This window comes from Ammospiza caudacuta, chromosome 9 (assembly GCF_027887145.1).
Source record: "Ammospiza caudacuta isolate bAmmCau1 chromosome 9, bAmmCau1.pri, whole genome shotgun sequence".
In the NCBI taxonomy this organism is placed as follows: Eukaryota; Metazoa; Chordata; class Aves; order Passeriformes; family Passerellidae; genus Ammospiza; species Ammospiza caudacuta.
In genome coordinates this window covers 5,953,376-5,969,673 of record NC_080601.1, presented here as the reverse complement: position 1 = coordinate 5,969,673, position 16,298 = coordinate 5,953,376, and the positions used below count along the sequence as shown (strand labels likewise).

General features: G+C 53.1%; 1 protein-coding gene across 1 annotated transcript in view; it reads right to left on the bottom strand.

The window, feature by feature from the left end:
• Positions 1–1,851: 1,851 nt before the first annotated feature.
• ADAMTS14 (ADAM metallopeptidase with thrombospondin type 1 motif 14) overlaps positions 1,852–16,298 on the bottom strand; it is a 32,901-nt gene continuing 18,454 nt past the window's right edge. The window contains exons 6-22 of the mRNA XM_058810580.1: positions 15,034–15,190; positions 12,059–12,164; positions 11,810–11,953; positions 11,155–11,287; positions 10,920–11,033; positions 10,601–10,749; positions 9,801–9,976; positions 8,451–8,584; positions 7,442–7,565; positions 7,252–7,332; positions 6,938–7,101; positions 6,359–6,524; positions 5,530–5,662; positions 5,192–5,399; positions 3,875–4,001; positions 3,346–3,456; positions 1,852–2,174 (exon numbers count right to left, since the gene is read on the bottom strand). Of these exons, the coding sequence (XP_058666563.1) occupies positions 1,852–2,174; positions 3,346–3,456; positions 3,875–4,001; positions 5,192–5,399; positions 5,530–5,662; positions 6,359–6,524; positions 6,938–7,101; positions 7,252–7,332; positions 7,442–7,565; positions 8,451–8,584; positions 9,801–9,976; positions 10,601–10,749; positions 10,920–11,033; positions 11,155–11,287; positions 11,810–11,953; positions 12,059–12,164; positions 15,034–15,190 (2,550 nt within the window). The remainder of the gene's footprint in view (positions 2,175–3,345; positions 3,457–3,874; positions 4,002–5,191; positions 5,400–5,529; positions 5,663–6,358; positions 6,525–6,937; positions 7,102–7,251; positions 7,333–7,441; positions 7,566–8,450; positions 8,585–9,800; positions 9,977–10,600; positions 10,750–10,919; positions 11,034–11,154; positions 11,288–11,809; positions 11,954–12,058; positions 12,165–15,033; positions 15,191–16,298) is intronic.

Genomic DNA, 16,298 nt, shown 5'->3' with positions numbered 1-16,298 from the left:
ACAAAGCGTTATCTTTGGCACAATAAATAAATGCTGCCACTCCCGTGGAGGGGCTGGCAAGGGGCATGGCAGGGGTGGAGGCATCCCAAGGGATGAACCCCACCCTGGTATCCCACAGGATCCCCTGTGGATGCCAATCCCTGCCTGTCCTGGGTCTGGGCACTCCATGTGCCCACTCCTGGGAGGTGTGCCAGCTGTGTGGCTCAGACAGATGGGGGGCTTTGTTCAGGTTTTGGGATGCCCACCTAAGGCCAAAGGGCAGCACCCAGGAGGCCAAGGACCTCCAGCCTGAGGTGCTTCAAGAGGAGTTGGAAAAAAGCTCATCCAGCTGTGCCTCAGCAGCAGGAGAGTGTGGGGAAACTCTGGGGGAGCAATGAAGAGTCCAATACTTGAAACATCCAGAATGCAGAGGGGCCTCCATCCATTTCAGGCAAAGCAAGCACCTCAACCCTGTCACAATCCATGGGAAAATCACCCAGGCCACCTCACCAGCCAGGCCTGGCTACCTGCAGAGCTCACACTGTCCCTAGGGATGCCCCATCCTACTCCTGGGACACCAGGGAAGCAGCAGCCTCAGGGCCAGCACCCACACCATGCACGTGCTCCCAAGGACATCCCTCTTTGCAATGCCAAACTGGTCTGGCTGCCAAGCCTTGCCTTCCTGGGGCTCCACCTCCCCATTCCCAAAACTTCCTCCCCCACCTTCCCCTGCCACTGCACCCAGAGGTACCAAAGTACCAAAACCATGGAAGCCCCTCAGGGACACCATTTGTGGGATGTTTCTGAGGACTGAAACTTGTCAAGGCAAACCCTGTGCCCAGAGCTGGCCCAACACCCAGCAAGGAGAGGGCAGCCCAAGGCTCCTAAAGTGCTGTGCAAACGTTTAGTACTTGGCACAATAATGTGTAACAGCATTAATCACCCCCTCTCCACCCCTTCCCAAGCAATGAGAGATGCAGATGAATCCTTGGCTCCCTCCTCTCTTTGTGACTGCCCCTAAAATCCACTCCTGGCTTCCCAGTCACTCCCATTCCCCCCTGGAAGCTGTTGCTGCCCCAGAGGCACTGGGCCCAAGGTGATCCTGGTGATCCTGGGCATTAATAACAGCTCAAGGCTGGCCAAGGGCAGTACTGGCTAAAAAAAAAAAAGTCACCCCCAGGTGACAGGCATTTTTGACACCAATTTTTGGTCTTTGACCTGTGGCTCTTATTGCTCACTTTGGAATCTCCTGGACCATCTCCTGCCTCCAGGACAGAAGCAGCTCTGTGCTTGGCACGTTCCACCTTCCCCCAGACACATTTCCCAAACTCTCTACCCCACCAGGGACAGCCCAAAGCAGCAGTTTGGGATTTCCCCACATTTCCCCTCTCCTCACCTCAGCACCTCCCCTCCACTTTTCCCCACCAGATTCCCAGGATCCTCCCATTGCTCTCCCCAAGCTCCAGGGCTGAACCACCAAGCCAGGACACTCCTGTCCAGCACATCCTGTGCTGCTGCTTGGAGCAGGGGGAAGGAAAATGCAACATTAAAGCCATGTCCCTCCCACATCTTTTTAGCACCTTGGGAGGAAGCAGCCTGTGTACCCACAGCTTTTTTTGCTCTTTTCCACCTTTTTTTTCCCCACAGCACTGTCTAAAAGCACCATGGCACGACTGGGAGGGCAAGCAGGACCATGGGAAATGAGTGGTTTTCCCAGGAATTTCTGGGTATGGAGCCAGGTCATTCCCAAACCTGGCAGTGCCACCCATGAAAACCATCACTGGAAGTTGGGGGAGAGGACAAAGGTGGAGAGAACAGGAGGGAAGGGGAGAAAGGCTTAGCCAGCCTCACAGGGAGGTGGTTCTGAGCAGGTTACCTGGCCCCCTGGCCCCTTCCCTGCTCCCTGGGGGCTGGCAGCTCCCCTGGGAAAGCGCTGCTGGATAGCCCAGGCGCCACAGTGGGGTCCCCAGCAGGCTCCCCCCGAGCTGGGGTGGTGGGGTAGGGGAGGAGAGGCAGAGCAGGGCTGGGAGTGGTGGATCCCGGGGGAATGCTGGTGGCAGGGGGTGAGCCAGTGGTGGAGGAGGCTTTCTTCCCACAGGATTCACAGCAGAGCTTGTTGTATCCAGGGATGGAGCAGTAGCGAGCCAGCACCTCCATCTGGCAGAAGATGGACTTGTCCCCGAGGCAAGGCTCCCCTGGAGAGGGACAGAGCAGCACAAAATAAGGTGGCATTGGGCTCCCAGCCCTGCACTCCTCCCATGGGATTCCCAAAGGGAAATTGCAATGCAAGTTGTTTTCAGTTACCATCTGTATGGCAGATTACCTTTGTCAAGTGGGCAGTTTGCCTTATCTCTCTCTCTGAGTGACCACATTCACACCTCCCTGGGGAGGGGACATCTGCTGATAACAGATTATTGAATGTCACTGCATGGCTGATAAGAACTATAACATCCCATTGGGAGATGCTCTGCCCAGAGGGAGGAGCCAAACATTGCTACCCAGATATAATCCAGAGGTTTTTGAGACACCAGCATGGCTTCTCCACTGGATTCCCCAGAGGAACAGCAGCTGAGTCTCCTTCCACTGGATCTTCAGAGCAAGAATACATCCTTCTCTACAGATATCCCTTGCTCCAACAGAATGACCCCTGACACTGCAGGAGGGCTGCAGCCACATTTCCAATTGGACTGCTACCAACACCCCACAGGGTGTCAGCTTGGGTTCTGACTCTGTCAGTGCTGTTCTAGTGTACTGCATTGTTTAACTTTATCCTTTTTTTTTTCCTTTTTCCTGTTAAAGAACTGTTATTTCTTGCTCCCTTATTTTTGCCTGAGAGCCCCTTAATTTAAAATTTATAGCAATTCGGAGGGGTGGGGAGGGTTTACATCCTCCATTTCAGGGGAGGCTCCTTCCTTCCTTAGCAGAATCCTGTCTTTCCAAACCAAGACAAGGGTGCTGCCTATCCACATAGGAAGCAGGCAAGAGGGACCTGGAAAATGAAGCCAAAGCACTGAGGGATTCTGTGCATGGAGAAAAAACAGAGAGCAAGGGATGCTCCAAACCAAGATGCACTGAGCCCCAGCTGCGAAGGACTCCAAGGAGGAAAAACCAGAAGACATTTACCTTGCTTAAAAAATTCCAAAGTAAAAAGGAAAGGGCATAAACACCGGGAGGCAAAAGGAGCTCAGCACTGCAGGACCTCGCAGGCCACGAGATGGCAATGGAGCACTGTGCTCTGGAGCAGAGGCAGCGGCGGCGGCTGGAGCTCCCCGGGAGCGGCGCTGGGTGCGCTCCCAGCTCTGCCCTGCCTGCACAACTCCTCGGGAGGGGTATCCTGGGCAGCACCGCCCTTACACGAGCACTTACTGGAGGAGATCTTGCTCACGGGGTTTTTGGCTCCCTCCTGGGGCACCCGCTGCCCTTTGGTCGTGCTGTGGTCACCGGCATTGGCACCGGTGGTGATGCCAGAGAGCTTCCCTGCAGAGAGAGCAGCACAATGCCCAGCAGTCACAGCAGGCTGAAGGCACTCAAAATACCTTGGAAGGGTGTTTGGTTCATTTTGCAGGATCTCCTTAAAAATTAAATCCCTTAAGCACCCAGCATTTAAGCAAGTCAAACCCCACCCAAGATAAACTCCAGGGTGCCCATCTCCACCAGCTCATCGCGAGTTCAAACTGCCAGAAAACCCAAAACCAGCCAATGCCAGGGCTAAGAGCAGAGAAGAGAAATATTTTGGTTGGTGTTTAACTTTTTTTTACTGCCAGCCACATCAGGGATGTTCAATCCAACCTCGTCCACTGGCATCTCCTGAAGCCACAGCAGGCTGGAGGCATTCATGGGCGTTGATCCCCACCAGCACATGCCCCATCCCAGTGCCACCTCCTCCTCCTCTCACCTGGGCAGACGGCCACGTGGCAGCCCTGGATGGCCTCTGGCTTGTCACCCTCGCAGCGTGCGCTGCTGTCACTGCCCTTGCACACCACCTGCCGCTGCTGGACGCCTTCCCCGCAGGTCACCGAGCACTGCGCCCAGACAGACAGACAGGCAGTGACAGCCCCCACAGCCCCCCAGGATGTGCTGCTGACTGTTCCTCAGGTGGATTTTGTTTTCTGATGTGGGGTTTCCCTCCCTGTCTCCCAAACTCCCACACTCTCTGCACAGGGATGCTCTCCCCTGTCACTTTTCCTTGTACCCTCATCCATGGAAGTTTTCAAAGCCAGGCTTGGAGCAACCTGGCCTAGTAGAAGGTGACCTGACCAAGGGGTCGGAATAAGATGGGCTTTAAGGTCCCTTCCGACCCAAACCATTCCAGCATTCTGTGAAAACATCACTGTCTCTTGTACCCTTATCCAAGGCCAGGCTGGGTGGGACTCTGAGCAACCTGGTCTGATGGAAACTGTTCCTGTCCATGGCAGGGGGGTTGGACTGGGTGACCTTTACAGCTCCCTTTGAACCAAACCAGTCTAGGATTCTACTCCATGATCCCTACAAGCCCCTTCACACCCACCTGTTGAAGATTGTAATGCAAGATGTTTTCAATCACCACCTGTATGGCTGATTATCTTTTGTCAAGCGGGCAGTTTGCCTTATCTCTCTCTTTGAGTGACCACATTCACACCCTCCTTGGGAGGGGACATCTGCTGATAACAGACTATTGAATGTCACTGCATGGCTGATAAGAACTATAACATCCCATTGGGAGAGGTTCTGCCCAGAGGGAGGAGCCAAGCATTGCTACCCAGATATAATCCAGAGGTTTTGAGACACCAGCACGGCTTCTCCACTGGATTCCCCAGAGGAACAGCAGCTGCCTCTCCTTCCACTGGATCTTCAGAGCAAGCATACATCCTTCTCTACAGGACTCCCTGCTCCAACAGAATGACCCCTGACACTGCAGGCAGGCTGCAGCCACATTTCCAATTGGACTGCCACCAACATCCCACAGGGTGTCAGGTTGAGTTCTGACTCTGTCAGTGTTGTTCTAGTATACTGCATTGTTTACTTTATCCTTTTTTTTTTTTCCTTTTTCCTGTTAAAGAACTGTTATTTCTTGCTCCCATATTATTGCCTGAGAGCCCCTTAATTTAAAATTTATAGCAATTCGGAGGGGTGGGGAGGGTTTACATTCTCCATTTCAGGGGAGGCTCCTGCCTTCCTTAGCAGACTCCTGTCTTTCCAAACCCAGACAGCACCCTCCTACCCTCCTCCTCACCTCGGACCAGGCTCCTGTCCTCCACTGTGCGGGGCAGGGCAGGCGGCCGCAGGGCCGGCGCGTCTCGGGGCGCTGCCCGGGGCAGTTCTTGCTGTGCAGGGTGCGGTTGGTGCCGTCCTGCAGGCGCTGCATGCACTGCACTGCCCGCGCCTGCACCCCAAGCTTCCCGCAGGAGCGGCTGCAGGCACCCCACTCCTCAGCCACCCACCTGCCAGTGGGGGGAGATGGACAAGGAGAAGGGGTTTCAGGCGATGCTTATGCTGGAAACGCTCCCAATCCAACCCTGAACTGCCCCCATCACGAGTGGGAACACCTTGGGCCACACAGAGAGGACTTACATGGGCTGGGAGCATTCCTGGAGGTTACAGCGCCTCCGGATGGGCTTTGGCTTCTTGCTGTTGTCACAGAAGTTCCTATGCACCATCCGGTTGTCGCTTTTCCGACGGCAGCCGTACTTGGTGTACTGGATACCTGAGGGGGCAGAGCGTGGGCAGTGAGGGGATGGGTGTGGGAGACCCTCCAGAATCCCCCAGATCTTTCTCCTGCATCATATCCTGCTGGGATATCCTGCATATTCCACATATCCTGCTGGGATATGTGCTCTGAGATGTCACCGCTCAGGTGGGACCCAAGGTTTGTAAGGATGCTCGTGTGGCTGCTGGACTCACCCTCAGGGTCCCCCAGGCTCTTGTATAGTGCACACAGCTTGTGGAAAATGTCCCAGCCCGTGGCAGGGGTTTGGACTAGGTGGGCTTTAAAGCTTCCTTCCAACCCAAACTACTCTGATTCCCAGAGCACAAGGTGCCCCCCACAATCTGAGGGTCAGATCCCAGTATGGAAATGAGGCTTTCACCAGCAAACCTCACGCCTACTTCTGTGCAAACTTTAGTAGTGATCATCTTCAAAAATCACTGTTTCTTGGCTCTAATCCAGCTAAAAACAGCCAAGGAATTTAAAAATCCTAGCAGGTCTATGGACAGACAGACAAAGGTACACACACACAATCATGCAAGCCTGTTTCTCTAAGAAATCTGGCTAAAATGCTCACTTGAACTGCTTTGCAACAACTTCTCCACGCCAGAGATGCTCCAAGGGGCTCACACACCCTCTACCATATCCAAGCACCCCCCAAGCATTCCCTGTAGGCTGCTATGAAGAGGAAGGTACCTCCTCCACACGCCTTGGAGCACTGGGACCAGCTCTTGAGGGCCCACTCGTAGGAATCCATCTCCTCCAGCAGGACATTGTTATTTCCAATCATGGGCAGCAGGTCTTCATGGATGATGTACCTGTACATGAGGCTGCTCCTCGCCTCCTCCTCCTGAGGGATGACCTGCAGGCACAGAGGGAGCAGTCAGAGAGGGGGAAGAATAACGCCATGGGAAAGGGACCACATGGCAAGCTGGCCTCTGCCCGGAACTGGGACACAGGGATGGATGGGAGTGCAGAGCTGCCATTCCCTGCATGTCCAGGGAACCCAACCTCTAATTCCCCACATACCAGCATAACCAAAATGGGATTTGGAGTCATAAGCAATTGCTGCAGAGCAAAATGCAGCAACATATCCTTGTGCCATTACCTCGCACATCTCATCACCCCTTGCCTTTCGTTGGCTCATTCCCTGGATTTAATGACATGGCCTCTTCCTCCACCCACATCCTTCCATCACCTGCCACATCACACCTCAAACCAGCTCCCCTGTCTGTGACAGCTGTCCCCAAGCCCCCCAGTGCCAGCCAGGCTTACCAGAACACTGATGGCCTCGTGCAGGGGACCGCTGGTTTTCAGGCTCTCCTTGCCTTGTTCCACAGTGTATTCCCACTCCAAGCCCATCTCAATGAACACTTGGCTTTTGGCTTCTTGGCCCTTGGCATTCAGGATGAAGTTCCCCGTGGCTTGATTCTTAACAGCTGGAGGAGAAAGGGGATATGTTCAATATCATTCCCTCTGGTCACTCGCTTTGGAGGATGGGAATGACCTAAACAAGACCCTTTTTGGTGGGAATTATGAGAAAAGGGTTGAGAAAGGGTGAAGGGAGAGGTGCATTAGGGCATGCTCACCGATGCTGTGGGATGCTGGCTCCATCTCCTCTATCTGAAGGTGCCTTGCTCCAGCTGGGATCTCAAACATCTTCAAAACACCTGAAAGGGAGAGAAGAAGGATGGAGGGAAGAAAAAGAGCAGGTTTCCTCCAACTGGACATACGAATCCAGCTGGTGAATCTGCTTCCAAGCCCACCCACCCCTCTCACCTGGCTGCTTGGGGGTCTTGGCCAATGTCCCCTTCACCGTCCGGCAGTGGGAATTGTCCCCCCCGCAGACCCCACACTTGTCATCCTGCTTCAGGGAGCCAACCTCCTTGTCACAGCCGACGTGCTGGCACCCAGGGGACGAGAGGACAAGCCTGGGGTTACGTGCCTGAGGCCCAGCCAGGGATTACAGCCCTGCAGCCCAGCCCAGGGTTACAGCCCTGTGGCCTGTGGAAACCCACAGCAAAGGAATATTTCCCTGTCTGCTCTGGGGTGCCCTGACTCCCAGGGGAGCACTGACTCTGACCCTCATTCATGGAGAAAGTTTCCTAAACTCCAGAATAGACTATAATCCACTAGGGTGTGAAGTAGATTGTAGAGAGCAGTGTAGGTGTATCACTGAGGTGGGTAATTTAGGTTATAGGATTTTTTGTATGTTGTGGATGGAAGCAAGATGGAGGGCACAGGGTGTCATCCTGGGTTTCTTCTGCCTTCTTCATGGGTTTGGGTGGCATTTTGTAATTGGGTGGAAAAGTCCGCATTGCAGGCTTTTGGGGATCAGTTATTTGGCTAAAAAGGGAAATAATCTAGGTGTTAGTTCTTAATTGGACAATTTAGCTTTGAAAGACCTTGTAACAAGAGATTGTTGGCCATTTTTGTGGCGCTTTTCCAATGCGCTGAGCCTGGTGTGGACAGCATGCAAAACTTTAGATAAGACAACAATAAACAAGAACCCGAAGACCTAAAAGATCCAGTGGGTTTCTCCTTCCTGACACAAGACCACTCCAGGAGGGTCTCCCCCAACAGGAGAGCTCCCAGGGATGGCCCAGCCAGAATCCCAGAATTTGAGAAATCAGCAACAGGTACCCAACAGCAGCCCAGCCCATCGCTCTGCCATCCCCCTTTGCTGCACACGGGCTTGGTCCTCAGGGACAAAAACCCGTGCCCTCATGGGGCTGAGCTCCCTCCTGTCCAGGGAAAGGACAGAGACAGCCCCACAGGAGCTCCTCACCAGGCACTCGCCCCGGACACAGACGCTGTAGGGGTCTCGGTAGCTGCAGCGGGTCCCGTCATGAACCACCTGGTTCATGAACACCACGTCCCCCGTGCCCTCAGACTGGCAGATCAGCTCACACTTCTGAGCATCTGTGGCACAGGGAAAAGGAAGGGGGAGAAAAAGAGAGGGTGGGGGGGAAAGGAGTTGTGGAAAGGGGGAGAAAAAGAGAGGTGGGGAAAAAAAGGAGTTGTGGAAATTCATTAGGGTGAGTGAAGGCAGAAACTCATCTCAGCCTGTACCCCTGAGCACAGCCACAATTCCAAAGGCCAGGACATTCATGTGGCTGATCTCCATTTGCAGCTTTAGAGCCTACATGTTTGCCTGGTACACTCAAGAAATTAAGGGAAGGACAGGACATGCTACATGAGGCTGCAATGCAAGTAGGCAGCTCTGCTCTGGAAACAGGCTGGGAGAGCTGGGAGCGTTCAGCCTGGAGAACAGAAGGCTCCAGAGAGAACTTAGAGCTCCTTTCAGTACCTGAAGGGGCTCCAAGAAAGCTGGAGAGGGACTTTGGACAAGGAGAAAGGTGTGACACATTAAACCCCATAATGGGGTTTAACCATAGAGTACAAAATCAAGCCCTGGATAAATAATTTGAAAAGGTTTTTCTTTTAACCCCATGAAACTTTCCACAAGAAAGAATAAAGTTGTGGGAAACTTTCTCTACAAGGGGAAGGCAAATTCATTTTGTCTAGGATGAAAATTGGATAAATTCCCAACCAAAGAAGCTGTGGATGGGAGATGGGACAAAGGAATATGAAAAGGCAGGTTTTTGTAAGGGAGACTCCAGTAAGAATTGGAAGGAGCACAAAAGGTTCTCCACAGGAGAATGATGGTGAGAAGCAACAACCTGGAAAATATTTAATTCTGAGCACAAGCACCCTTCAGCTTGTGAAGACTGGGAATGACTTCAAACTGTCAGAAGGCAGGGTTAGGTGGGGTATTGGGAAGAAATTCTGTATTGTGCAGGTGGGGAGGCCCTGGCACAGGTTGCCCAGAGAAGTGTTCTTCCAACTGTGAGTAACCTGGTCTAGTGGAAGGTGTCCCTGTCTACGGCTGCAGGGTGGGAATGAGAATATCTTTAAGGTCCCTTCCAACCCAAACCACTCTGTGATTCCGTGATTTTAAAAAGCTGCCTGCCTGATGTCGGCTTATTGCACAACGGTTTCCAGCTCAGGAGCTTCCCACAGCCCAACATCTGTGCAGCTGGCACAGTCTCCACCCCAGGGTGATGGCCACCACGCAGAGGAATTCCTCTGGAGGAGTCTGGCTGCTGCTCCTTTGCCAGGACCCACCACCACTCACCGTCATGGTGCTCATAGGGAAGCCAGGAGTGTTTGCTGTTCTGGTGGGTGTAGTAGGAGTTGCGCTTGGAGCACTGCTGGGCACGGAAATCCTGGAAGGGCCCCGGGCACTCCTCGGCATTGCACACCTGGTACTCGTAGGTGGCTCCTGGGCACGGGCGCCCTCCATATGCTGGGCTGGAAAAAAAACCCAGTGGCTGGTGAGAGTGCTGGAGAGGGAATGGTGCTCAACCCCAGCACGGCTCAGTGCCCCAACACATGGCACAGTGTGGCGTTCGTGTTCTCTGGAAAAATCCCTTTGCCAAGGATTTTTCTCCTGGGAAGCTGAGAAGCCTCAGAGAAAAAGGAAAACAATAATTATCTCATTTGCTTCTCCTGTGTTTTGCTGCTTTGGAATGTGTTTGGAGATTGTTTATCCAACAGGTGCTTGTTTCATTGGATTCATGTGAATTGTTTTGACTTATTGGCCAGTCTGGGTCAAGTGGAGTCAGGACTCTGGAAAGAGTCACGAATTTTCATAATTATCTTTGTAGTCTTCTGTAAATATCCTTTCTGTATTCTTTAGTATAGTATAGCATTCTTTAATATAATATAGTATCTTAAAATAACAAATTAGCCTTCTGAGAACATGGAGCCAGATTCATCATTCCTGCTTTCATCGTGACACCCCGTAAATACAATGGCACAGCTCCCGCAGGAACTGATGTCCCCACCCCTGCCAACAAGGGGAGGAGCCAGGAACCCCTGGCTCACGGCCCCCTTCCAGCTGGGCAAAGGGAGGGAGGCAGAGCCCAGACGTACGGTGGGTTGTCGCAGCTCCGGCTGCGGGACCGCACGCCTCCCCCGCAGGTCCTGGAGCACGAGCCGAACTTGGACCAGGAGCTCCAGCTGCCATCCTGGCTGTAAGGCTGCTCCGACGTCTTCCAGATGCAGTGGCCCTTGAAGCACCACTGGAAGGGAGGAGAAGGAATGAGTTCCAGGCCTCTTCCAAAGCAATCAGCACCAGTGGAGAGCCCTCCTGCACCCACAGCACTACAGAAAGGGCACAGCACGGGAGGAAGGTGCTCTTCATCGTGCCCTCAGACACATCCCTCCCATAGGAAGCAGGACCAGCCCCTACCTTGCCAGGAGAGCACTCAGTGCCGTCCAAGGGCGGCCCCTTCTTGGTCTTGCAGAAGTAGGGGTTGTCCGGATGGCTGCACCACAGCTGCTTGCAGGGGTCGAAGGTGCGGAACTGGGGAGCACAGAGGAGCTGGGCTGGGACAGCAGCGGTGAGTGCCAGCAGGCTGCTGGCAGCCAGGCTGGCTGGGGACCCGGGGGAGGGGGGACAGCGTGGCCATGCAGCCCCTACTCACCGCCGTGCAGGTCTTGTAGCCCACACCAAAGTCAAAGCGGCACTGCTCATCCATGGAATAATTAATTCCTGGCAGCTCAGGTAGTGTGGGCCACTGGTGCTCAAAAGGGTCATCCAGGAGGCAGTCGTAGGAGCTGCAGAGTCAGACAGAGGATTTCTTGTGATCACCCCATCCCTCAGCTCCAGGCCACTCTCCAAATTCAGCTACCGAGAATTTGAATTATCATGGAATCCCAGAATGGCTTGGGTTGGAATGGTCCTTCAAGGCCATGGAGTCCTTCCACTAGACTAGGTTGCCCCAAGCCCCAGTGTCCAGCCTGGCCTTGGACACTTCCAGGCATCCAGGGGCAGCCACAGCTTCTCTTGGCAGCCTGTGCCAGGGCCTCACCTCTCTCACAGGTGATATCCCATCTAACCCTACTCTCTGTCAGTGGGAAGCCATTCCCCCTTGTCCAAAGTCCCTCTCTGGAGCCTTTAGGCACTGCAAGAGGCTCCAAGGCCTCCCTGGAGCCTTCTATCCTCCAGGCCGAACACCCCCCTCTCTTCCAGCCTGTCTCCAGAGGCCCTCCAGCCCTGGGAGCACCTTTGGGTACCAAAAGCCACCAAAAGTGTGGGTCTGAGGGGAGGCCATGCCCCCCCAGCTGGAAGGGGCGTACTGGATGTAGCGGTTGAGCTCCTGCTTGCTGCAGCGGGACCAGTGGTAGCGGTGGAAGGCGGCCTGCACCAGCGGTGCCATGATGCTCCCCATGCTGGTCTCGTCGGCGCAGCGGTTGCCCTGCCCGTCGTGCTCCATGCCCAACCTGGAAGGGAAGATCCCAAGGGATTCACAGCTGCAGCAGCAGAAGGAAAGCCCCCTTTTTAAAGGGAGGGGCACCACCCCAGCCAGTTCTGCCCCCAGAACTTACACGTGCCCGGTCTCGTGGGCCACCACGAAGGCCGAGGAGAAGCCATCCTCGTGGTTGAGTGTGCAGCTGCGGAGAGGGTGGCACATCCCTGTCACCGGGGCATAGCCTGGGGCAAAGACAGGAGGGAAGGACAGAGGAGAGGAGAGAGAAAACCTTTGAGAGAGGAGGGGAAAAAATGAAAAATTAAGAAAAAAAAAAAAAAGAAACCCACAAATGCATAACCTGGCTTCACTGCAACAGGAGAGTAAACAGAGGTGAAGGCACTGGAGAGGAGGAGCTGCCCAGGTCACTTGGGCGGCAGCCCAAGGACAGGCTCACCAGTGTGTGCCAAAAGCCAGCAGAGGTTGCTGTGGGGCTTGCTGGCACCACTGTGCCCTTGTGCCAACACACCTGGGCAGGCAGGAGGGCAGGAACAGCCCCCACAACACCCTGCCAGCAAGGGCAGCCATGGCCTCCCAGCCCAGGAATGGCCTCCCCCGCATTCTTCTTCATTTAAAACAAATAAAGAAGGAAAATGAGAGAGGAGAAAAGGCACGAGGCTCTCCCCAGAGCCCTGCCTAAACCACAGCCCTGCTCCCCACGGGGCGCACCCGCACATGCACCCGCCCCGGCCCCAGGACCCAGCCCTCGATCAAGTGCAGTGCAGTGGGGCAGCTGTGGGCAGAGGAATCTTCCCGTGTCCAGGCAGCAACACATCACCTCCATTTTGGTCACTTTTCCTTTCTTTTTCACCTTATTTCTGCCCAATTCAATTAGCTTGTTGGCACACTCCAGAATTAACTCCCGAAGTTTTTTTTTTTACGTGTGTTGAGGCTGACCCTTTTTGGCATCAAGGGAGTTAGTGAAGGAAGGACTGAAAGGTCAGAGAGGCAAAAGCAGGGCAGGACCATGCTGGATAACTGTGCCCTGGGGACTGGGATGCTGCAAGGGCAGAGTTCAGTCAGCCAGGAATGGGCAGCAGCAGGAGAAGGGTGCTGATGAGCTGAGGGAGATGCACATCCCCTACACCCACCCTGGCCAAACCACGGGGTCCACACAGCCCCCATCCTTGTGGGATACTTGATCCACACCAAGTCACTCCCATAATAGGGTTTAACCATAGAGTACAAAATCAAGCCCTGGATAAATCATTTGAAAAGATTTTTTTTACCCCCATGAAGCTTTCCACAAGAAAGAATAAAGTCGTGGGAAGCTTTCTCTACAAGGGGAAGGCAAATTTATTTTGCCTAAGATGAAAATTGGATAAATTCCAACCAAAGAAGCTGCGGATGGGAGATGGGACAAAGGAATATGAAAAGGTGGATGCTCACAAAGGCAGGTTTTTGTAAGGGAGACTCCAGTAAGAATTGGAAGGAGTACAAAACGTTCTCCATAGGAGAATGATGATGAGAAGTAACTACCTGGAAAATATTTAATTCTGAGCACAAGCATCCTTCAGCCCAGGCCAGAAAACCCCTCTGTGCCACCCACTGCAGAGGGACAAGACCTCTACAGCAGCAATTAAAATTTACAGCCCATCTGTCCACTGCTCTTCTCTTCAAAGGGCATATTTGGGATCGTTTGGTGCCACACTCTGGTCCTTCATTCCACACGTCCCTGAGCTTAACAGTGTTGGGGGTCCACAAGGACTTTGTTTTGGGGAAAAGAGGCAAGAGCAAGCACGGTGTTACTATTCCAGCAGTCCAGTCAGAGGGAGATTCCCAGTGGAGGAGGAGCTCCTTGTGCCATGCAGCACAGCCAGGCAAGGACATGGGGATTCTGCATAAAGTCCTGGAGGTGTGTGCCAAGCAGAGAGCCAGATCCACAGGGAAAAGGGGAAGGAGCTGCTGGAAGGAGCACCCCTGGAGCAGGGCTGCTCCATGGATCTCGCAACTCCTTCCCACCATGGGGCAGCCTAGGGAGCCTCCCCCTTCTGCCAAAAAAGGTCCTCTCACCTATGCCTTGGGACACAGTCACTTTGCCAGGAAGGGTCTAGAAAAACAGAACAAAAGCTGGTATTGCACCCGTGTGACTCTGGACAAGGAGACCAGGGCAGGACGCCAGCTTGGCACAACCCAAGGTCTGCTACTCGGTGGCCACAGGACCACTGGCACACTCAGGAGGGCTTCCAGCTGGATATCTCCTGAGGTTCATCTCCTGCCGAGGGGGATCCTTCTCAGGGAGGTCATCCAAGTTAGGACAGGTTTCCTTCTCCACCTTTTCCTCCTCCTGTGCACACCAGGAGGACCTGTGCTACAGATCAGGGTGACAATACCAACCCCATCCACGGCATCAGTGGAGCCTCCTGATGGAAATCCAGACCTGGCCACCAGCGTGGAAAGGAGGAGATGGGAATTTGGAAGCAGCAGGCTCAGAACAGGGGAAGTCACCTCTCCTGGTAACACCAAAGCACCTGTTTTCCTAATGAAGTCATGAAACATCAGAATGTTTTCCTGAAAACTTTTATTAGCAAGGCCTCCAACTTCTCAGAGCACACCAGCACAATCTCTGCACTAAGAGGGTGAGAGATTCCTGCAGTAGAACTTCCTCTTTGGCCCAGGATTTATTGAATGCTCCCATGTTCAAGAAATAAATCCATATAAAAACAGGTTTTAAAGGTCCTCCAAGGGACAGAATAAATTGATTGTCCCCATGGGGCTTCCTGCAGTATTTCATCTTTTTTTATCTTATTTTTATATTTTTAAGGCATTTTGGACCAAGGAGACGACTGGTAAATGAAAACAAAGGATAAATAAAGATATTTAATCCATTGGATATGGATAAATAAAGATATTTTATCCATTCAGGCTGATGCTCTGGATTAATTCTCTGTCATTCTCTTCCTCATCAAGTGAATTTAAAAAAATACCGATCTTTATAACCTTTTTCTGAACCTCACTGGCCAAGAAACTGTGCTCACAAGAAAATCCTCTCACCCCTCGCTGGCTTTTCCCCCCGGGCAGACTGCACATACCTGATCGAGACAAATACAGTACCTTGCATACCTGCGGGCCCAAAATCTTGCCTGGTGAGGAAGACGGCGTGGTCGTGGTGCTCGGCGTGCGCGGGGTCGGGGCGCTGCTGCGAGTGCGCCCAGCGGCACACCTGCTCCAGGCTGCGCGAGGGATTGCCCCGCTCGATCAGGCTCACCGACTGCAGGGAGAACAACGGGAAATCCACTGCTGGGCAGGACAGGAGCAGCTGCTGCCCTTCCCCTGCAAGCCAAGGAGGCGCTGTCCCAAGTGGGGTGGTTTGGGGAAGAAGTCAGGAAATGCAAGCATTTCCTTCACTCTCCCAAATGTTCATGCATTCTTCACCCCCGGCAGCTGTCAGGAGCTAGAGCTCCAAATTGAGAGAGGGTAAGGGTATCTTCCTCTCCTTCTCTCTTCTTCTCCTCCCTCTCCTTCTTGTCTCCCAAGAGGGTAGAATAAGCTTGTCCTGGATCGCCAAGCAAATTGTATTCTATTTGCCATCTGTATGGCAGTTGTCTTCTGTCAAGTGGGCAGCTTTCCTTGTCTCTTCTACAACCACACCTCTCTCTGGGAAGTCACCTGCTGATAATAGGCTATTGAATGTCCCTGCTTGACTGATAAGAACTATAACATCCCATTGTGAGATGTGAGCCCAGAGGGAGGAGCCAAGCATTCCTACCCAGATATAATCTGGAGATTCTGGAACACCAGCACAGCTTCTCCACTGGATTTCCCAGAGGAACAGCAGCTGCCTCTCCCACTGGATCTTCAGAGAAAGAACACACCTTTCTACAGGATCACTGCTCCAACAGAACCACCCCTCACACTGCAGGAGGGCTCCAGCCACATTTCCAATTGGACTGCTGCCAACACCCTGACCAAGAGGGTGTCAGGTCACGTTCTGACTCTGTCACTGTTGTTTTGGTTTACTGCATTGTTTATTTTATCCTTTTATTTTCTTCCCTAGTAAAGAACAGTTATTCCTGCTCCCATATCTTTGTCTGAGAGCCCCTTAATTTAAAATTTATAGCAATTCAGAGTTGGGGGGGGGGGTTACATTTTCCAATTCAGGGGAGGCTCCTGCCTTCCTTAGCAGACACCTGGCTTTCAAACTAAGACAAAGCTGCAGGAGGATTCGCTCAGGAAGCATCAGATCCAAACAGTGAGCTGAGATCTCTCCTGGATTCAAAAAAGATTCATCCATTCCTTCTTTTCTACATCATCCCCTGAACCTGAGAAGTGACGTAGCTGGACAAAGAAGCTGCCTCCAGAGCTGGCTTTGGGGAGGA